At 43.9% G+C, this 22,926-nt stretch overlaps 1 protein-coding gene across 4 annotated transcripts in view; it reads right to left on the reverse strand.

Annotated features, from left to right (window-relative positions):
* Positions 1 to 19,524, reverse strand: part of APPL2 (adaptor protein, phosphotyrosine interacting with PH domain and leucine zipper 2) — a 64,157-nt gene extending 44,633 nt beyond the window's left edge. For 2 of the 4 annotated variants that reach the window (XM_009004527.4, XM_002752935.6), the window contains exons 1-2: positions 19,291 to 19,524; positions 10,673 to 10,771 (exon numbers count right to left, since the gene is read on the reverse strand). In XM_009004527.4, coding sequence (XP_009002775.1) covers positions 10,673 to 10,771; positions 19,291 to 19,344 — 153 coding nt within the window. In that variant the 5' untranslated portion in view covers positions 19,345 to 19,524. Of the gene's footprint in view, positions 1 to 10,672; positions 10,772 to 14,840; positions 14,963 to 17,327; positions 17,562 to 19,290 lie in introns of those variants that run through there. The other 2 variants (XM_035257459.3, XM_078337176.1) reach the window with 2 other exon arrangements.
* Positions 19,525 to 22,926: the final 3,402 nt, after the last annotated feature.

Genomic DNA, 22,926 nt, shown 5'->3' on the forward strand with positions numbered 1-22,926 from the left:
TGGAAACCATCATTCTCAGCAAACTGACACAAGAACAGAAAATCAAACACTGCATGTTCTCACTCATAGGTGGGTGTTGAACAATGAGAACACATGGATACAGGGAGGGGAGCATCACACACTGGGGTCTGTTGTGGGGGGAATAGGGGAGGGACAGTGCGGGGTGGGGAGTTGGGGAGAGATAGCATGGGGAGAAATGCCAGATATAGGTGATAGGGAGGAAGGCAGCAAATCACATTGCCACGTGTGTACCTATGCAACTATCTTGCATGTTCTTCACATGTACGCCAAAACCTAAAATATAATTTAAAAAAAAAAAAAGAAAAAAAAGAGTCAGGGGTTTATTCCTAAGGAGCAGAGCCACCATGGCACAGATGATGGGAGGACACTGTCCTACCTTCTTGGCCTTGGCCTCCACTGCCTATTTCTCCTGGGGTTGCTGTTCCTTTAAGGCTAAGTCCTGAGCTCTGCAGGAGCTTCTTGTATTTTTCCCAGTCCCACTTGGCAGAATACAGCAGAGCCAAATTTTTTTGGACCTCTTTGTGGACAACTGGCCAACCCTGACTTCCTGCTCTGCCCTAAGAAATAGGCATTAATAGACCAGGAAATGTGGCTCCTTCTCCTCAGAAGAAAGTCAGACAAATAGAACCAACGTGCCTGGCTTCAGCATCCTACTGGTATTTGACCGCTTTCAAACCAACCAGAAATGTGTCTTCTAGCCACATAGTGAAGAAGGCAGCAAGTAGACAAATCCACAAGCACTGTATCCTTCATTTAGACAGAACGTCCAACAGCTCTTAGCACACAGCAAGCACTCAACAAATGTTTGATGAATGAATGAATGAACAAGGTTAGAAGATTCATCTAAATTCCAAGTTTAAAACAATACTTGAAATCATGGTGTGAGGGGAAAAAATCCTTCCTAGCTATATAAGGAAATATCACAAATGAAATAAAACACGAAGCAACTGGCCAGGAACTACGACCTGTCAACCATCTTTAGCAGTGCACGGGAACAAAGGTCTTATCACACTCACTGGGCTGATACTCGGCTATAACCAAAAATCTCTTGCTCCTCCTCTCCGAGTTAGCAGCAGATGGATTCATTCAAGTTACCTTGGCATCCGCCTGAGGGCAGCACCATGTGGAATATGATTTGGAGACCCACAGAATCATTACGGTAACAGCAGCTAACATTTACGGAGTGCTTAATTCATGCCGGACCCCATGCTATATGCATTTTGTGTGCTACCTCAATTAATCTGATGACCCTGTAAAGCGGGTTCTAATTAATAACTCTATTTTATAGATGAAGAAGCTGAAGCACGAGGACTTTAAGCCACCTGTGCAAGGCTACACAGCTGATGAGTGGCAGGGCTAGGATGTGAACCTGGAGCTGTCTGATTCTAAAATCCACACTTCTACACACTCCTAAGATCCCAAGTTCTACTATAAGGCAGGAGATGAGAAGGCCTCTGCTTTACACTAGCGTGGGCAGACTGTTTCTCTAAGGAGCCAGAGAGTAAATATTCTTCGCTTGTGGGCCATATGGTCTTTGCCACAACTATTCAACTCTGGTTTGTAGCACAGAAGAAACCAGAAATAACATGTAAACAAGTAAATGTGGCTTCATTCTGATACAACTTTATTTACAAAAATAAGATGTGGGCCCGAGAGCCACGGATTGCTGATCCTGCTTTGTCATCAGATGTCTCAGAAGACCCGTTCTTTTGCCACATCCTCCCCCCGAGGCTCTCATAAGCTACACTATTTCAGATCCCAGGAGCTTCTACTCTTCTAATTCATCCTTTTCTTTTAGTCAGCTCTAACATGTTACTTCTCCATATATGCCTCCTTCAGAGACTGGTCAACACATATACCCACCCTCCAGGCCTTCCAAACAAGCCAGAGCCACAGGCCACTCGAATTCTTCCTTAAAGCTTACTGGCAAGTGCTTTGAATGTAATGTAGAGACCTGCAGGGAACTGCCGGCATTAGGCTGTACTCAGAGCTCAAGAGGATACTCATGTACCACCCACACAGCCATACAGCTCCACCTCAGCTCAGGGAAGAAGGGGCACAGCTGCCTTCCAAAATGACTTCAAACAACCAGACTCTCCTGGTTTCTCCTAGAAATACCACTTGAAAATGTTGTGTGTTGGCTGGGCGCTGTGGCTCACACCTGTAGTCCTACCACTTTGGGAGGCCGAGGTGGGCGGATCACAAGGTCAGGAGTTCAAGACTAGCCTGGTCAATATGGTAAAACCCTGTCTCTACTAAAAATACAAAAATTAGCTGGGCGTGATGGTGGGCGCCTGTAATCCCAGCTACTTGGGAGGCTGAGGCAGGAGAATTGCTTGAAACCAGAAAGTGGAGGTTGCTGTGAGCCCGAGATTGCGCCAGCCTGGGCAACAAGAGCAAAACTCCGAAAAGAGAAGAGAGGAGAGGGAAGACAAGAGGCAAGGCTGTGTGTTTTCCCATGTGTAATATTTCAGGCTGCAAGGCCAACTACAATTGGGAACTAACATACTTAAAACACGGCCTGTCACCTGCCCTGAACAGAGCACACTGTGTGCAAAGACTTTTAAACAAGATCAACTTTAATCTTACTCATACCTCATCTACTGTACACAAAGGTTGTATGAAATGCTTTACCAACATCAGCTAATTAATCCACACCCTGTGCCCTGTGAGTGAGCCTGCACAAATAGCTCTGCAACAGGACTTGCAAAACTGGAGCCCGAGTGAAGAGTAAATATTAGTAATAACATCAATAAAGATAGCTGCTAACACTGGCTGAGTCTGCTCTTAGTACCTGATGTTGCTGTTAAATGGTTTTCATATATTATCACATTTAATCCTCACAGTGCACTCATCAAGTAGATACTATTATTATCTCCATTTTGTAAACGAGGAGACTAAGCTTCAGAAAGGATAAATAACTTTGTAAAGCCCCATGATTCGTGACTGGCAGTAACAACTCAACGCAGGTCTGCTGGACTCAAAATTGAAAGCCCATGTTCTGAATATTATGCTATTCCAATCTAAAGTCCAAAAATTGTACCTACTCAATACTCAGGTGGGTAGGACTTGTAGGGTCCATGGATACGAACCTAAGCCCCATACTTTTTCAGCAGTAAAAGAGCAAAAGAGGTGGCCTAAAATGGGAATCCTCGATGGAGCTCCAGCATTGTTTTGGGCACTAAGGGCACTCTGGCTGCCATCGACACTATGCACTGCTTGGTGAAAAGTGCTGGAAGGATGCCCTGAGGACGGTTTACTGACAACATCTCCCACATTCAACAGAACCTTTCAGGGCTGTCACCAAGGCAGAAAGTCAAGTGGCTAGCAAGCCCAAAAGGAAAACTGGGCTTCTGGCAAAGGAATGTTTATCTTTCTGTGGCATAGAGAGCAAACGAACTGCAACTGTCACCTGAGACCACCCAAGGGCCTCTGTGCACAGCAGCATCCATGGTGAATATGAATGGAGAGGCTGGGGAGTGGGGCAGAGGAAATCCACATCGATCTATACCAACTATTTGGCTGGAGATGTGGCCCAGAGCCAAGAGGTTGAAAGTCACATTCAGCGCTCAGTGTTTACTACAAAGCTGGCAGTCATGCTGCACTTGTCAGGAGCCTCTCAAGGCAGGATGCACTCAGGGAGGAGCGAGGGGCATGTGAAGAAAGTGGCTGGAGTGTCTCATGCATGGCACGGCAGCCATGGGGGGATGCCTGCTGGACCTGGACTTTATTCCAGGGGCAATGGGGAAGCACCCAGGAACTCGATGGGAGCATGGCAAGCTCAGACACGGGCAGAAGAAAACCAGGAGTGGTGGTGGTGGGAAGGAAACCCTGAAAGAAGACAGAAGACAGGTGAGGGGGACTGATCAGCAGGCCACTTGGAGAAGTTTATATAAACAAGGTTCTGAGCCTGAGGCAGACTGTGCAGAGCAGGGCATGGAGGGGTTCCTGCGGCAGAAACAGCAGGGTGCGGTGAGTGAGGAAGGCAGCGGAGGCAGAGAACCGTGCTGCCCATGTGGAAGGCCAGATGGAGAACGGTGCCTGCAGCCAAGGAACTGAGGAAGGGATACTGGATCTGGGAATGACAAAAAAGTATGCAGCTGAGAGGTCCTTGCTTTTAGGTGGAGCTGTCCCAAATTCAGTCCTTCATTCAACACCCACCCAACACTGAATGGGGCCAGACGTGGTGTAGGGCACTGGCAACAAAGACAATCTGCTCTATGGGAGCTCAGAGTCCACAAAGGGACAAGGAAACCCCATCGCTACATCTTAAGCGCTCTGACCAACAAGTGCACAAGGCATTTGGGCACACTGGTGAAGGGCAAGGGCACTTTGGCCAGGAGAGAAGGAAGGAAGAGAAGGTGTCAGAGGAACTCTGTCAGGCTTACGGTCGGTCTCAGAGGCCAGGAAGGACCTCTGCCAGGGCAAAGGTTTGATAAGGAAACAGGCAGCAGGAGTGGCATAGCAGAGTGGAAGGTGTGCAAAGGGTCTGGCATGTTCTACAACAGCCAGCAATAAGACAAGAGGAGCAGGCTGAGACGCAGTTCACGAAGGACTCAGTGTGCCTTGCTGAGGCCTCTATGCCTTTCCCTTGTGGTTACAGAGAGCCATGAAGGCATCTGAAGATGAGGAGGTAACAGGAAGGTTTAATGTGAGTAATCCAGCTGCGACGTGGAGGAAGAATGAAAGGGGGAAGACCTCTTCCTGAAGACAGGAACTGCAATAGCCCAGGGAAGAGCTAAAGCTAACGGCACATAACAATAGGCAAATGCTGTCTGGAATAAACACCCGGAGTTCACAAAGTGGCAAGGGCTAGAAAAGGATTCAGAAATGGCCAGGCAGTTGCTAAAGTGATCTCGCCCAGGGAGAGAACAGATACTCACCAGAGAAGGATTCCAAAGGAATCCTGGAGGACACCAAGGCTTGAGGGATATGTAGCAAAAGGGTACCAGGAGAGAACCACCAAGAACAAGGGGCAGAGACCAGGAGCGGGCCAAAAGAGAGCTTGTCAGAGGAACCAATGGAAGACAGTCTCAAGGGGGTTGTCGTTAACAGAATCAGATGCTGCCCACGGGCAGAGTGGAGAGAGGCTGTGAACCAGGCACTAAGTAGCGCCCCATGCAAGGCAGAGGCCAAGACCAAACTGAGGTGGCTTGAAGAACAAACATCAAATGTCTGGCGAGGAGGCAAAGACGGCAAATACAGCTGTTCCTTCAAGAAAGGAGGAAAGGACTAAACGTCTATCTAACCCAAATAACAGTGCCGGTGCACAGGGCCATCGTAACTATTATTATTGTAACACAAAAAACACTTCTGTTAATATCAAGAGCACTCCGTCATCAGGGACTGACCTTAGCATTTTACAAGTATAAACACGATTAACTCACAAGAACCCTCTGAGGTGGGTATTCCTATGGCTTCTGTTTAGCTGATAAAAAAACTCAGGCATCAACCGATGGCTTGACCTGCCCAAGGTTACACAGCAAGTGGCCGAGCCAAGGCTGGAACTCTGATTTGCGAAGTCCAAGGTCGCACACTTAACTCCTGTACCTGAGTGAATGAGCCTAGCCCAGAATAGTCTTTCATGCCGTCTGAAAGCCGGCGTGAGGGAAAGTGCAGACCCCACGTGCAGACCAAAAGCAGGGCCCAGGTCCATGACGTCGTTTCCAAGAGCCACTCAGGCTCTCTGTTCCCTCCAACCTGAAGCTATGCCCACATCTCCACTCAGTCCCTGTCAGGTAAGTCTCAATGGACTGGTTTTCAGGGCTGCTAAAACACACAGATTAGAAAACTCATTAAACCAAGAAAGTTAATCTGGGATACAAAAAGGAACTGAGTCCTGACTCTAACATATTACAAAGCTGTGGGCTGATAAATAGGGGTGGTTCTTCTATAATGACAAGAGGAGCCTCTAAAAGCTCACACTTTCTTGGCCTCTGCTGCCATTGATGGTGGCTAGCGTGTCAGAAGAGCAAGCAAGCATAGTGGTTGAGAGTGCGGGCTTTGCAGTCAAATTTGAGTTTAAAATTCTGGTTCTGCCATTCATCAGCTGTGCAATCTTAAGCTACTTAACCTCTTTGAGTCTTGGCTTCCTCATCTGTAAATACATACTATACAAATACCTTGCCTGTGTTGTGAAAGCTGAATGCTCAGCCTAATGTGTGGCACTTTCATGTGTATAATAAATAAAGGCCACTGTTTTCACCATTAAAACACGCAGCTCTGACCCTGACTCCCTCCCACGTGCTTCTCCCTCCCCCATGACAAGCTCACACTCCCGGACATTCAGTACTCTCACCTGGTTTCCTAATTGGTACATTAACTTATTTAGCTTGCTATCTATATCACCATTTTAAAGAAAAGTATTTCTTCTTTATAACAAATTATGCATACTTTCCTCCTATTCCCTCCTGCTGTCTTTACTCCAATTTGAGAAAATACTATTCCCACCTCCAATTCAGGATTTTAGGATCGGGAGTTTTAGGATCAGTTTTCTGGGTCAATAGTTCTATATTCCAAAACCTTTGGTTAACAATGACTGCAGACATGTCACTGTGTTAAATTAAACCTGTTTTGCTGAAGGAAATTGAGAGTCTTAATCATGGTTCTCACTTCAAAAAAATACCATCTGAAATTTACTTAAAAAAAAAAAAAAAGCAAAAACAAAACAAAAAAAATCCCACACAGACTGAAGGCAGCAACTGCAAAGGTTCATCATCTGGCGAAAGAGAACGCCAGGTTACAAGGGTTGCCAGGTTTCATGAATACTGCAGGGGCCAGCCTTCCTGTCCTGCCCGCAGGAACATTATTACCCCCGCCCCCACGTTCTCGGTACAACAGCTGAGAGGAGAAGCAAGATGACCTAAATACATTTCCTGTAAGCCCCTAACAAATCCATTTTAAAAGATCAGAAAATTTTAAACGGCTTTAGGAAAGAATAAATATTATGGCTGAGATACAGAATGAAAATAAACATCAAATGCATTGAATTCAAAATTTGAGCAGAATGAGCTGAATATGTATGTATATGCACCTATTTAGACATAACAGAAGTTTTTAACTTATTTAGCCAATAGTTTGAAAACCAGAGTGTTCTAAGTAACCGGGCTCTTCTCTGTTAATGCATTGGAAAAGTATACTGCTTCTTTCAAAGGACCCACAGTGCTCTATTCAGTTTCCAGTATGTGCAAAGGCACATCTGACAACTAAGGGACCAGATGTGACTCCGGGGACTACTGTAAGATGCTGAAAACAGCTTAGAGCCTATATAGTTCATTCTAGAGGTTAAGCCAAATAAAATCTAAAATTTCCCCAACTAGCCACAATCAGCAAAACTGCTCATAGAAGTTTTCCTCTGGTTTTTCTTTTTCTTCCTCTTTCTAAAACTAAGGTCTCTGAAGAGCAACTGCAATATCAGCATCCAGAAATTTACCATGTAGTCTGATTAAAATATCTTTTATGAATACTTATCATTTATCAGCAGCATAAGTCTGGTGGTTGTGAAAATATGATAATGAAAACCTCTATGTTGCTAAGAGTCTGTTTCTAAAAAGGAAATTATAAAACTTTATCAATCAAATTCAACATGCCTAGGTGTAAAATATTTATGGAATAGTGTGCAATAAAACTGAGAAAACAACTTTAGGGGGAAAAAACTTGCATGGAAACACAGAAGTATTACTATCTTAAAATGCATATAAGAAAACAGATGAAAAAGGGAACCAGAAAAGATTTCTTTCTTCAATTAAAAACAAAACACCTAAGCTTTCAAATAAACCTGAAAAACCAAGTGCCCCTGACCCAGCCAATCTGAACACAGCCGATCACTGCTTGACTGTCTTTGAATCTGGCAGCACTAACCGGACATTTTCACCAGCTTCTGCTGCAGGAAATGCTGAGGCAGGAGGAAGGGTTTCTGGCCAGTAGGAGAACCCACGTGATGATCATGCGCTGCGAATTAAAAGCTGGGTTACAGCCTCTAGGAATGAGAGACCCACTTAATTTTGGCAAAATGTCATTTTCTGCCTCAAAAGAAAAAAATGCATGAGACAGTGTTTGGAAATCCCCAAGTAAATGATTCTAACTGACACAAAGGCAGAACAGAGGCTCCGCAGTGGCAGAGACACAGTCTCTTACGTCTTGGGGTTTTTAAGCCTTAAATAAGAGACAAATCATTTAGTGATGAAATACAAATTGCTCAATAGCAAGCAATTTCAGGTATAAGCCCAGTAAGAACATTCCTGTTTTCTTAAATTTAGAATATTTAAGGAAAAATAAAAAACATACAATATCAATAAACAGGACTTCAAATAAAAAACTGACCAAGTTCTCATGTCTCTAAATTCTGAATGTCTTAACAAAACACATAAAATCACAGATGAGCATGTAATTCTTTTGGTCATTAAGACTAGTTCTAGCTACTCAGAAGGCTCAAGATCACTTGAGGCCAGGAGTTTGAGACAACCCTGGGCAACATAGTGAGACCCTATCTCTATCAAAAATTAAATAGAAAAAAAATTAGCTGGGTGTGGTGATATGCACCTGTATTCCTACTTAGGAGGCTGAGGCAGGAGCATTACTTGAGTCCAGGAGTCAGGGGCTTCAGTGAGCTATGATCATGCCACTGTACTCCATCCTGGGTGACAGAGTAAGACCCTATCTCTGAAAATTAAAAAAAAAAAAAAAGAAACTAGTTCTTTTTTTAATATTTACAAAAATTTTTTGTAGAGATAGGGCCTCACTATACTGACTAAGCTGCTCTCAAACTCCTGGCCTCAAACAGTCCTCCTGTCTTGGCCTCTCAAGTGCTGGGATTACAGGCTGGCCCAAAGCTAGTTCTAATTAATAAGTTACACTTATACACTTATAATGTGTGGTTTGCCTATCTATATCTCCAGCCCTATCCTCTGGATCTGAACTTTCAACAAGATCTCTTTACCCACTACGATGACCCACGGCCTCCTCTGAATCAGTGTTTCCACAAAGAATTACAGTTGGGCATCCCCATAACAGATGGGCACTCACAGGCATGCACACACACTCCACTCACACACAAACCTGCTCCTCTTCCTGTGTTCTCCCACCTATCCACCCTGCAGTTCCAGCTGAATACCTGAACATCATTCTTGATTACCTGACCCCTCACACCCCATCAATCACTAATCCACCTCCTAAATACCTCTCAAGTACAGCTGCTTCTTTCCATTTCTACTGCCACCTCCCCAATGCTGAGGAGTGAAGAGTCTGAGCTTGGCTCCAGCTGATTGGCTCTGCCATGAATTAAATGGGTGCACCTGGACAAGTTACTCAACCTCAGAATCCTTAAGTCTCCCAACCAGTACAACAGGCATAATAATAACAACAATACCCACCTCAGAGTTGTTAGGGGAACTGAAATAAGACAATAAACATAAAAGCCCCTGGAACTTCCTGGATGCTGTTAAGTATTCAATAAATCTCAACCCTCACAATCACCTTTCTTTTGGGTGCCCAGCACAACCCCATTAGGTTAGGCGGCCCTCCTCTCTGAGCCCCTCTCGGGTGATTGCTTTGTCTGCCTCCCAACCCACTGTAAGCTACCCAATGGCAAGGACTGAGTCTTATTCCCATATAATGGGAGATGACTAATAAAGCAATGAACAGTAATATGAGTAGTGGAGCTATTGTAAGAAATTACTATATATGATTAGTACCAGCTATATATCATTGAGTGTAGTATAGGTTAAGTATCCTGCATCTGCAATGCCTGGGACCAGAAAGATTTAGGATTTTTTTCAGATTCTGAAATATTTGCTGTATCAGTAAAGCATCCCGAATTCAGAACTCCAAAATGCTCCAATGAGCACTTCCTTTGTGTGTCAGCTCAGCACTCAAAAAGTTACAGATTTTGGAGAATTTTGGGTTTGGGATTTTAAAATTGGGGATGCCCAATCTATATTTTTTAAAGGATCATTGATGAGAAAAACACTAACACGTAAGATTTAAATTAGCAAGGAATCAACAATGAAAATGATCAGTTACCATAATATTGTGATGTGTTCAGTGCTTGATAACATAAAGCATTTTATTTTTAAGTAACTCATAAATCTTCTCTTAGAAAGCAACATACAAGGGCACTTCTTGACATTTAAAAGATTCACTTTTGCGAGTCAGCAATTTATTTTCCATGGTTTTGCAAGCCAGAAACATTTGTTCCACAAAACAAAGAAGCCACCTGACAGTTTCAGAACTGTGACTCAAGTCTTTTCAGAGGAAGCAGTTTGAAAAAACATCTCTACCCTCCCACACTGACATCTAAGATGGCCCATTTATGAAAAAGACAAAGAGTATGCCTCAAAATACTGGACCCACTCATTCACAAGTAGGAAGAAGAGACTCAAATATTTCCCATTGGGTTGAATTTCAAAAAAAAAAAGAAGCAATTATGTGGTCAGTCTCTAATGGTTCTAATTAAAGAAAAATCACTCTTCAGTGATGAGAACAGAATGCCCTTAGTTTTTTGAGGTGAAAAGTAGTGAGATAACAATTCTGATTTTGTTTCGAAATTTTCAGTGATGTTTTTCAGACTCGAATTTTTCAACCTCTGAGTGAAGTTCAGGATGAAGGGAGAGAATGCCTACTCTTGGGATCCAGGTGAGGGGTGGTGGCATACCTGGGCTCCATAGACGCGCTGCATCGCCTGCAGCAGCTGGTTGGTATAATCTGTGAGGGTGCCAGCATCTTCTTCAAACACGCTCAGTAAAGAGCGAGTCTGGAAGAAAAGGAGAAAAAGGTCAATTTTATTTCTAAGTGGAAAAGTTAGAAAGGAGGAGGAAGATCCACACACAAACACATGTAGAAACCAAAATGCGGGGAAAAGAAAGGTACCTGTTGGTTTTCTTGAGTTCTTTTATTGATAATACCAGTACAATTTGGTTTGAAACTCGCTTTCTAATCTTTAGACTACAGTGCCAGGGCACTGAAGCCAGAAACGAAAAGGCAATTTCTAAAAGATTATGATTGAAGGGCTATAATCTGTTCTGACTTTAGCCCCTACGTAAGCACCAGTAAAATCCATCCAATAAACAATGTGTTTAAAAGGGCAGCCTCTCCTTTCAGGTACATAATATAAGCACAGGTCAGGCTTATCTGTGTACCTGGGGTGTGGTCACCTAGCACTGCTGTAGTGTGGTCATCCCAGCAGGAACCAGCAGTCTGGTTTTCTGTAATCTTGGATGTCTTGCAGGAGTGCAAGTGTGTGTCATTCTTTCCTCTTATGGTAGTACAATTTCCTTGTTTTTTTCTTTCTCTTTCTTTTTTTTTTTTTTTTTTTTAAGACAGAGTTTTGCTCTTGTTGCCCAGGCTGGAGTACAACAGCGCAATCTCACTCACTGCAACCTCTGCCTCCCGGGTTCAAGAGATTCTCCTGCCTCAACCTCCTGAGTAGCGAGGATTACAGGCACCTGCCACCACACTTGGCTAATTTTTTGTATTTTTAGTAGATAAGGGTTTTCACCGTGTTGGCCAGGCTGGTCTCAAACTCCTGACCTCGGGTGATCTACCCACCTCAGCCTCTCAAAGTGCTGGGATTTCAGGGATGAGCCACCGTGTCTGGCCTGCTTGTTTTTAATTATATTTCATTCAACCAATTTTCAAACTCACAGCCAGAAAACTTCACATTCCTTGGGCCCACCAGCAGCAGCTCTGGGCATAAAACTCAAATAGCCACTTAACAAGAATGCTAGTTTACTGTTTTCAGGAAGACAAACTCCTCAGTGCTCTGAGAGCAGCCGAGCAAAGTCCTGAGCTGAAAGGTATTTCCTATCCTTTTCATACACAGCGCTTAGAACACAGAAAGCACTAAAGAAATATTCACATGCTGGATGGTGTACGAACAAGAATCAAGGTGCACAGAGACAGATCTACTCTAGGGATTTTTGTTAATGTGTCCAGCACAGTGGGAATTTAAAATACTATGTTATCAAGAATTGGATCTCAACTTCAAAATATAACCCATCAGGCACAGAATGGAGAATAAATTTCAGGAATGCCTTTGAGGTGATATCAAAGCACTTCACCAAAAACTACTCACTAAGGCTCATTATTTTCTTTTTCTAACATATTTCAGGGAAGAGTACAGTAACTGACCCCAAAGCACCTTCAAAAAACTAGAATGGGAACCTACACATTGGGATGATTACCTCCCACCATGATGCTCTGTAGGGCTGTTGGGCCTCACAGGGTCGTGGGGTGTCCCTTATGCTGTGCTAAGGTGCAGGATCCAAGAAGTCAAGAGACAGGACACTGAAGAACTGGTGAAGAGCAGCTGGACTCGGGAGGCCACGTAACCTGTGAGCTGAGATCAGCGAGGGCCCCAAATGCCCAGAAGCATCTGTATTTATTAGATACAAGCAGGGGGCAAGGTCGTGAGTGAGGTCATCATCTACTGGCTTAGTGATAGGGCATACATAATCAATCACGTGAGTCACAAGTGAAGGGGCCACCCCATTATGCCATCTGGGCAGAGGGGTGCACTGTGCACAGTAGGGGATCGTGCCATGCACAGTAGTAGAGGGTCGTGTACAGAAAAGGGGTCCACCCCATTAGGTCACCAAGGCAAGGAGGTGGGCTGTGTGCAACAGGTGTTGTGCGCAACACTTCTTATCCAGGGGCTGGAGACTTCAAAGGATTTCTAATAGAAGGTACTCTAAGCGAATGCAGTGGGAGCTGAGAGACTTGTGCTCTTCTCTTAAGATATTTATGGGAGGATGATTTGATCTAGCACAGAAGTGAGAAAAGACTGACAGGGTGTACAGCCGCCATGACTGGTCACACCAGAGGGGTTCTTCTCCCTCAGTTACTTCCAGGATCTCAGGCCTGAGACCTACTTTCCACAGGAACTGGATGCAAGGTACTACAACTCCTTTATCAGGAAGAGAGGCTCTTGCTCCAAGCCTGCCATACAGCATATACCCTTTCAGGCAGGGACGCCACTGCCTGAGTCTTTGGTTCTTGTCCTGGTCTGGCTGTTTTCCCATGTACTACTTCTGTCCTGTGACTGCTCTAGGCACTCCTCCTACTACAAACTACTATATGGTTATATGGAAGGATTATATAAATCAGCACTAAATGTGTCAGTACAGCTTCAACTACAATACCTATATGATTATATAGAAAGACTATATAGAACTACGTATGTTAGATATAAATATTAAGTATGATTATATAAGCTAGATATATGTAAGCAGTAAGTTATACTTCAGACGCTAATTCTATATACTAATATATGATTATATATAAAGGATTATATAAAGCAAATAGCTGAGTAATAACACTAGAAACTAAGATATTCTTCAGGCACTAATTGTGCCTGGGGTCTAGACAGTTCTCCTTCCTCAGTGCCCAAGGGGAGTGTCACCCACAATGCTCTACTCCTGACTCTGCTCCACAAACTCTGATGCACTTCATAGCAATGCATGCTTATCCTGCTTTGCCCAGGTCTTCTGGGCTAAAAACACCAAGACTGATATACTGTCTTCAGTACCAGTGCTTAGCCACAGAAGAACCATAGTGCAATAATGAATAAGGAAACTGTAACATAATGTTTAAAAAAGCTCTCAGTGAAAGAAAAACAACATAGAACTCATACAGTGTATGATTTGTGTTACACGAGCGCTTTCAACTTATAAAAATGCATAACTAGCTGGCAGTGGTAGTTCACACCTGTAATCCCACCACTTTGGGAGGTCGAGGAAGGCGGATTACGAGGTCAGGAGATCGAGACCATCCTGGCTAACATGGTGAAACCTTGTCACTACTAAAAATACAAAAAAGAACTAGCCGATGTGGTGGCATGTGCCTGTAGTCCCAGCTACATGGGAGGCTGAATCAGAAGAATCACTTGAACCTGGGAGGTAGAGGTTGCAGTGAGCCAAGATGGTGCTACTACACTCCAGCCTGGGCAGCAGAGCAAGTCTCCATCTCAAAAAAAAAAAAAAATTCACAACCACAGTATGAAATATATCAAGACCTGAACAAAGGTTTCCCAAACAACATTTATTAATAATATGCATATGCATTGTGACTTTTTCCTATTTTAGTCTATTCCATTTGTAAATAAAAATTTTACTTGTGACCCACTGGGTTTCATAATCTACTAATGGATGTCGGCCAGTAGGTTAAAAACACTGATTTAAGAGAATGAGAAGGGATATAACTGAATTGCAGCTAGTTTTTTCAAAAATACTACTGATGTCCATTTAGCCAAATCCTGTTTATTGCTTTTAATGCTCTTAGGAATAAAAACAGACTGGAAGAAAAGAGGTAAAAAAAAGGAAAGAAAGGGCTTGCAAAAATATCCTCCACAAAGAGGGTAGAAAGGAAACTAAAACTCCCACTTACTCTGTACCACCTATGTGCCAGATGCTGTGCTGGGCACTAAACATCTGAGACTTCATTTAATTCTTCTAGCAACTCTGTGAGGTAGATACCATGGTTCCATTAACTTCATTTTACAGATGATGAAACTGAGGCTCATCAAGGTTAAGAAATGTGTTCAACCTCGCACTGCAGGAATGTGGCAGGGCTGGGATGTAAACCCAGGTAAGGTCGCAGCACTGAGTCACGAGTAGGGTGGCTCTCAGCAGCGAGTATGTGCTCTCTGGTCCACAGCCTATAGCCCTGACTGCAGGCAGGACGGGGCAGACTGGGGCTGGATGCTATTACCATGCTCCTACCCACAGTACCTGCCAGAGAACTACATCATAAGCATCCTTTTTCTTTATTCACTGGATATGTGACTGGGATGCCCATTAGAACTGACAGGAAAACTCTGGTCTTACCTTTCTAAACATGGCAGTGATCACCTCTGGAAAAAGACAACCAGCTACCTTGGACACTGTTTGGATATCCACATTCACTACACTGTGTCTGCTCACACTCAGGTTTGGAACGACAGGATATTCTGAGACATAAAGAAGGAATGAGACCAAGGATAAAGCAGTAGCTCAAAATCCCACAGAAAGGTCAAAAAGACACGGATATAGCTCCCTTATAAAGATAACAAGAGCAATCATGTATGGGGTTACTATGGGATGCTGGCGTGGAGACACTTTACATATGTTATTTATTCTTGCTTACAAGTCAATAGCTACTTTTATTTTTATTTTACATACCTCCAAACACAAGCTCAGAGACATACTTTCCAAAGGTAACTAACAGATTCAGGAGTTGAATTCCATCCATTTTCTACTGCACAACACTCTTAAGGGTATGCTTGGCCAGAGAAACAAAACCAAGCATGCTACGGATACAGCCTTGGCTCCCTATCACTCCTTTACCTTAAAGAAACTGGGTCTAGAAAAAGAAAAAAAAAAAGAAAAAAACAAACAAACTGCATCTTACCTAATAAAACACTCCTAGACATTCTCAGAAATAGTGTGTCACTGTGTAATGACCCCATTTTAACAGTACTATTAGAGAAAATTTTCAGGTTATAAACAAAGTTCTTATCTCTATAATTTGGTGGAGGGAGAGAAATGTCCAGTGAAAAGAACCAGGGTTTTGGGAAGCCAAGACAGGAAGATCGCTTGAGCTCAGGAGTTCAAGACCACTCTGGGCAACATAGCAAGGCTCTGTCTCTACAAAAAATTAAAAAATTAGCCATGTGTGGTGATGCGTGCCTGTAGTCCTAGCTACTGATGGTGATGCATGCCTGTAGTCCTAGCTACTCAGGAGGCTAAGGTGGAAGGATTGCTTGAGCCCAGAAGGCGGAGGCTGCAGTGAGCCACGATCATGTCACTGCACCCCAGTCTGGGCAACAGAGTGAGATCCTGTCTCAAAAAAAAAAACAAAAAAAAAAAACCAAGTCTATTGAAAGGAAAATTAGGTTATAAACAAAAAGAGGAACAGCACAAAACACCTCCACAATGTTTTGTGGAGCACAAAGACATACGAAACCACCAGGTTATGTTTTGAGATAGTTTGTTTGAGGAAAGAAAGGCCTGATTTGGTTGGAGAGGGCTGTTCCCAGCTGGACCACTCAACTGCATAACCTCAGAACTCCATCTTTCATGTCTTTGTTTCAGTTACGCCAATTGCAAAAGAAACAAAACACAAAGCAAGCAAGCAACAGCCTGTTGTCTTCACCTTATCTCAAAAATGTAACACTTATAGGACAAGAGAATAAGCCCCTGAAGAAGTGCAGGCTACAGGAGCTCAAAGCTACATTTGTGTTCCTATCACAGCAGTATTCACACTGTACTGGAAGTGTTGCCTCATTATCTGTCTCTGGAACACACTGTGAACCAGTCGAGAGTAGGCACATGTATTTATCATCACATTCCCAACAGCCAGTTGTGCCAGGAAAAGAGCAGAGGCTTCAAAGAGCGATGGAGGCAAATGTCTTAATCCCTAAAATGTCCTGCTTCTCATATATCAGAAGTAAGCAGAAATAATGCATGTGTATGCACATAGACTAGTTTTACAATACATCGTGCAGCACTGCCAACTAAAAAGGAGTCCATGAATAGATGTGTTTAAGGTCAGTTAACCACGATTCAGCTCTTCCTGGGTCACCCAGTTCAATTACAAAAGCTTTGGTGTTCATTTAATTAATCCTGTGCAATCACATTACTGAAGCAACTCTGAAAACTACTCTTCATGAAACTAGAGAAAACACACAGTAGATGTCGGATCTTTTCCTTTTAGTGAAATATTTTAGGTCACTGATGACAGAAAAGCCCAGTCCTAGAGAGCTGGGCTAACTTGAACAGTATCCCTAGTACAGGCAAGCTGCCTGGGTTCCAGTCCTGGCTCTGTCACTTTATGGTGTATAATTGTGAGCAAGTTACTTCTCTGCTCCTTAGTTATTTAAATAGAGAACGTACTTTAAGACTATTGGGAGGATGAAGTGAGTTAATGTATGTAAAGCATTTAGAAGAGTCCCTGGCACATAAAATCCACGAGACAGGCATTTGCTATTGTTTTTATGCTTTCCATTAAAACATTCCATGAAGGGGATGGATTAGATCCTTTCCAGTTCCAAGTCTATGAGTCACCTTGGGAGTAAGGCTACATGAGTGCACAGGTCACATACAAGACAGTACTGCATAAATATGCTCTGATGATCATTAAAGACCTTCTTAAAGTCAGTTTCCATTCTGTACAATAGCATCATCAAGAGCCCTCTTGAGGGTGACAGCCAAGTCTCAAAAGCAATGACAAATAAACTTCCTATATTAAAAGGAACATATTAACTAAGAATGATAATGCCTCTAAACCTCCTCTGCCACATACAAGTTCAAAGTTAAACACCATGAAGACAGCACCTTGAAGATCACTGGCTCCCTCCGTCTCTCATTCTGTAGATGTTCTGCATTAGAAAACTGAGCCAGCCACAGGGTAGAGATGAAGAGACTCGCTCACATCACATCCTAAGTGAGCGTGAGAGCCAGAATTAGAACCCAGGTCTCCTGACTTGCTCTCCAGTCCTACTTCCTCAGAGCTGGGCAAATCCTTTAAGCCACTCAGAAACAGTGTATATTCCTTTATGTGAGAGCTGGAAATTGAGAATGTGATCTGTTAGTGAGGACAACATGAAGAATCAGTTAGTATAAACTCTGTAACCTGGCTTAGGCATCACCATGTAGGCTGGAAAAGCAAGATATCTGTGCACTTCCGTTCCCACAACTGCAAGGTAAACAGAGATTCTTGTTCAAAGTGATCATTTAAAATCTTACATTGCTATCTTCAGATACCAAACAGGTAAGAGCATGGACAAAACACCTTCTACCAAGGGCTTTAGTCTGATTAAAATGCCAGGAGTTGGGGCTGGGTGCAGGTGCTCACACCTGTAATCCCAGCACTTTGGGAGGTCAGGACTTTGAGACCAGCCTGGCCAGCATGGTGAAACCTCATCTCTACTAAAATACAAAACTGAGCTGGGTGTGGTGGCAGATGCCTGTAATCCCAGCTACTCAGGAGGCTGAGGCCCAGAATCCTTGGAACCGGGGAGGCGGGGGTTGCAGTGAGCCGAGATCGTGCCATTGTACTCCAGCCTGGGTGGCAGGGTGAGACACCATCTCAAAAACAAAAACAAAAAAACAAACAACAAAAAAAAGCCGGGAGTCTATAGCTATTTAAAAGAGGCCTTGAAAAAGTCAGTCCAATAGATGCAAACTTACCAAAAATAAAAAATTTTTTAAAAAATCACAGCTTGCTTACAGTTCCTTACTTACCTACACTAGGAGGATCACAAGAAATGAACAAAAGACACCTATGCCTACAAGCCCCTTGGACTTATTCTGAACTGCTGATGTAGGTAAGTCCACACAAGGATCATTGTGGGAGGTATTATTCACTCAGAAGAAAAAGGGAAGGAACCCCAAAAGAGAGGGGAAAGTGTGAAAGAAAAACAGGTTAATCTTATTCTACGTTTTGTTCAGGAGTTGTGATAATAGGACATAAAGGCACTTATTTAAATAACCACGGGATGCTGAACCAGAAGAGTTGAAATGAAGCTGGGGAAATGTTAAATAAAGGATAACAAAAGACCACTGGGGAAAGGTGTGCTGAATTATGAACCAATGTCGTTCTGCACTCAGTTGCTCTATTTACACATCAGTTTTCATCTGCAGAGCTCAAAGGACTTGACTCTCATCTCGAGTGTGCTAATGAAGTTCCCCTGTGCGACAAATGAGGCAGGTATTGTATTTTTCTCTTCACTAATACGAAAACGGTGCCACAAGAGGCGGCCTGGTACCGCCAGGAAAGAGATCCAGGCTCTCTGCCTCTCATTCTGGCACAGGTCTCATCACATCATTAGGAGTAGCAGTAATAAGACTGACTCATTCATTGTCCTCTGACAACTTTACAGGTATTTCTCAATGACTTCTAACAACCTAAGGCAGGTACAATTATTATTCCTATTTTACAGATAACAAAACTAAGGCACAATAGCGTAAACCACCTCCTGAGGCACTCAGCTACTAACTCATGGAGTCGAAAGTTTAGATCTCGCAGCCTCGGTTGCAGCTGAGTTTGGAGGGGGGTCACGACACCAGGACTCCGGCCGCGGGAGCTCTCCCGGGTTCCCCAACTCTGCACCTGCTCAGGACTCGGGGCCCGGCCCACCCCCTCATCAGCTCGAGGGAACCCGTGGGGAGGCGCCGTAAGGGGGCCAGGCTCAATCCCGCGGCTGCCGGGCCGGGGATGCGGCCTCTACCCCGGGGCTGGAGGGGCCTCCTCCGTCTCACCCCTGAGGGAGAGGGGCACCGGAGCGGCTGGAGGTACCTGGGGGCTGTCCTGCAACGCCTCCTCTAGCAGGAGCTTGTCCACGGCGGGCATGGTGCTGTGCGTCTGAGCCGAAGGCCGGGCTGGAAGGACACAGGGCGGGAGAAGCAGCAGCCGAGAATGCTCCCAGGATCCTGGCTCAGGCAACGCGGCAGACACTTCGTGCCCGCGGCGGCCCAGCGCGCGTCCACGCCTGGCCAGTGGCCGCCGCCGCCCGCCCGCCGGCCCTCCTCTGGGCCCTCCTCTCGGCCCAGCCCCCCGGCCGAGCCGGATCAACAGGAAGTGTGGCGAGGGCCAGGCCAGGCAACCGGAAATATGGTGTGCTCTACTCCGGACACCGGAAATGTGGCATCCGCGCTTCCGCCTGTGTTTGCAGCCTCGCGGGGAGCTACTGACTCCGGGTTCTAGCCCCGTAGCTGAGCGAACTTTTCAGGTGTTTGTTTTCTGCGCTGAAGGCCCGTCAAGTCAGTGCATATGAAGTCCAAAGGAGGAACTAGAAGGTGGAAAGATAAGGTTTTATCTGCCTGTGGCTACCCAGAAAGTCTTTTAGTTGAAGGAGCGAACAGATTTTTTTTTTCTTTTTTTCTTTTTCTTTTTTTTTTTTTTGAGAGTCTCGCTGTTGTGGGCCGGGGCTGGAGTGCAATGGCACGATCTCGGCTCACTGCAACCTCCCCTTCCCGGGTTCCAGCAATTCTCCTGCTTCAGCCTCCCGAATAGCAGAGATTACAGGTGCCCACCACCACGCTCAGCTAATTTTTGTATTTTTTTTAGTAGAGTCGGGGTTTCACCATGTTGGCTAGGCTGATCTCTAACTCCCAACCTCAGGTGATCCACCTTTCTTGGCCTCCCAAAGTAGCTGGGATTACAGGCCTTAGCCACCGCCCCTGGCCGATTTTTTTCATTTAATGGAAGGAAAAACCTACACTTCCCACACCACTTTTTCTAGACAAATTTCAACGCCCCTGAAACAGCTCTGAGAGCAAAGAGGTGGCCTATCCTAAGGAACAAAGAAAAGAAGAGAAAAGCTGGAAACTGACTCGTCTGTGATCATCCGAAATAACCACTTTGGAAACCACAGCTATCTGATATGGGCATAATTGGAAGGCATAGATAATCTAGTTTTCAGTGTTGTCGTTTAGAGATAAGAAAATGAGACCCAGAGAAATAAGTGATCTGTCCAGCGTGGGTCAGTAAACGCTAGACGAAGAAGAGAAGGAAGGTGATGGGTTGGGGGAAGACTGGCAAGTGGAACTTGACATCTTTTTATACGGAAGGCAGGGTTTCTGAAGTTTCTTCTTTAGAAATCAGTAAGACTCGTGCAGTAGTACGTATATCACCAAAATCAACAGAGAGGATATGGTAATATACAAATTCTACATTCCACAAAGACCCCTTAGGTATATCAAGACCGAATCTGCATTACTGAAAGTCTAGTAGCATGCTGCCTGATCACTTGAAAACTGCAGCACCATTATGCCCTTGGTCTGGCCAGTGTCAACCTGACCTGAACCATCTTATGGCCTCCATCTACCATCTTTTCCTCCACAATATTCTTTCTTCCCTATCCTTACTTGCCTCCACCATACTCTGTCTTCCCTATAGATGGAATCAGGCTCACACCGTATTTCTTCCTTTTCCTCTCTTTTATACCAAATGCCATTCAGTTCATTTTTACCTCATCCAGTGTCCCAGACTCTCTTCTCACTAAAATAGTCTTCCTCAAGGCCAGATTCATGCTCTTCCTTCAGCCTAATTGCAAGAACAGTACAAGAATAGTATTATATCAAGGGAAAGAAAGTGCACATTTTAATTTGAAAATATACATTAAAAGAAGTGAGTGCCCTCCAGAACCCTTCAAAGGGCTCAGACACCCCTTTGGGAATCACAGCATTTTTCATGTACTACCTCATCTAATTAAAGTTAATTTTCTTCAAATACTAGTATTCAAAAACTGTTTAAGCTGTGTCATTACTTTTCTGCATTTTATTGCTACATTATGGGCTAAACAGCCTTAGTGGGATTTCTTGGCACTTAAGAACTATTTACAGCATTGTTTCTATGGGAAAATGTATCCCAAATTCAAAACAACCAAGTTACAAAACTAGATCTGGAAATACGACACATATGTAAATGGTTTTAGTTTATCTCATGTGTTAATTCATCCAGTCATTCATTCACGTAGTAAATATAGACTGCTCAGTGTGAAACATTTTCTCTCACTTGTTTGATTCTCATTTGAATTCTGAAGGCAAATATCCTCCTCTCTGATAATCTGTGAGAAACTACATAAGAGGAATTTTTATGTCAACATGAACATTTTAAAATGTTTCCTTAAAGAGTATCTGTTCCTATTAAACTATTATGAAGGTGAATTTTAGAAATCCACCCCACTGTCTCTGAAATCCCTAGACAGCTGTGAAGTTGGTGAAGGAAGTACAAAGATGGACAGCCTGGAGTTGTCATGACCTCTGGAGAGAGGATGAATTCTATGGAGCTGTAGTCTGTGACCCATTGAAAGCCAGTGGGTAAAAGGACACAGTGAGACCCAAAAAGGTCAGAGAATACCTGGGGCTCCAGGAGTAAGAGAGAAAGGCAGGAGTGAAAAAGGCAGCTGTTTTGGGATGATGCTTAGCAAACTGCATGGAAGGGCACATGCATTGAGATTTTCTCCTCTGCCAGTCAAGCCCTTTCTCCTGCCTCTTGTCTGACAAACCCAAGCACAACCATCAAATCCCAGTTTAATGTGACTTTTTTGATGAAGCCTTCATTTACTCCTGTCCCCCCAAGCAAAATACATTTTCCTTTCCTTGAGTGTGCTTCAGTAGCACTTGCCAAGATAATTCTAGAATCACACTTAACCTCTATTTGTTTCCACCTCCAACCTTCCAGCTAGAATGGGCAGGAACTTTGTCTTATTTATTTTTGTAATTGGAGTGCCTAGTACATTACCTAGCACAATAGCAGTTTCTTGATAAATACTTATTAAAATATGTTATTATAACCCACACATGATTGATACTCCAGAGTTTAAAAAGTGTTTTCATGAATCTCATTTCATTTGATAGCACAATGCTGCTTTGCCATTAATCATTTTCTAAGTAGCACCGACTATGTGTCAGATTCTTCTCTAGAAGCTGAGGATATAGCCTGAAGCAAAGAGCAGTCCTTGCCTTAATGGAGTGTATATCCTAAAAGAGGAAATAAGAAGAAGCAAATATACAAGTTGGTAAGCATATGATAAGATTTAGTAAAGGAATAGAGGATCATGGGTAGCAGAAAGGATTCTTTGAGGTGGGCAAAAGTTGAGCTGAGAATTGAATCAGGGAAGCCTAGCCTGAAGGAAAGAACAAGTGTGAGGGCCCTGAGGTGTGCTCACACTTTGTGGAGGAGCAGAAAGGCCAATGTGGCTAAGTAGAGTGAGGCAGGGAAGAATGGGAGTAGATGAGGCTGGAGAGATGCCGAGCACTGGCTCACAGAGGACGCTGAGTCCATGGGAGGGACTTTGAATGTTGTTCTTGATATGACAGGAAGCCACTGTCAATATGAGCAGCTGAATGACAGGGTCTGATGTACATTTTTAAAGAATATCTCTGGGTTCTGAAGAGACTCTTCAAGCAGGAGATTTAGAGGTATAGG

This window comes from Callithrix jacchus, chromosome 9 (assembly GCF_049354715.1).
Source record: "Callithrix jacchus isolate 240 chromosome 9, calJac240_pri, whole genome shotgun sequence".
In the NCBI taxonomy this organism is placed as follows: Eukaryota; Metazoa; Chordata; class Mammalia; order Primates; family Cebidae; genus Callithrix; species Callithrix jacchus.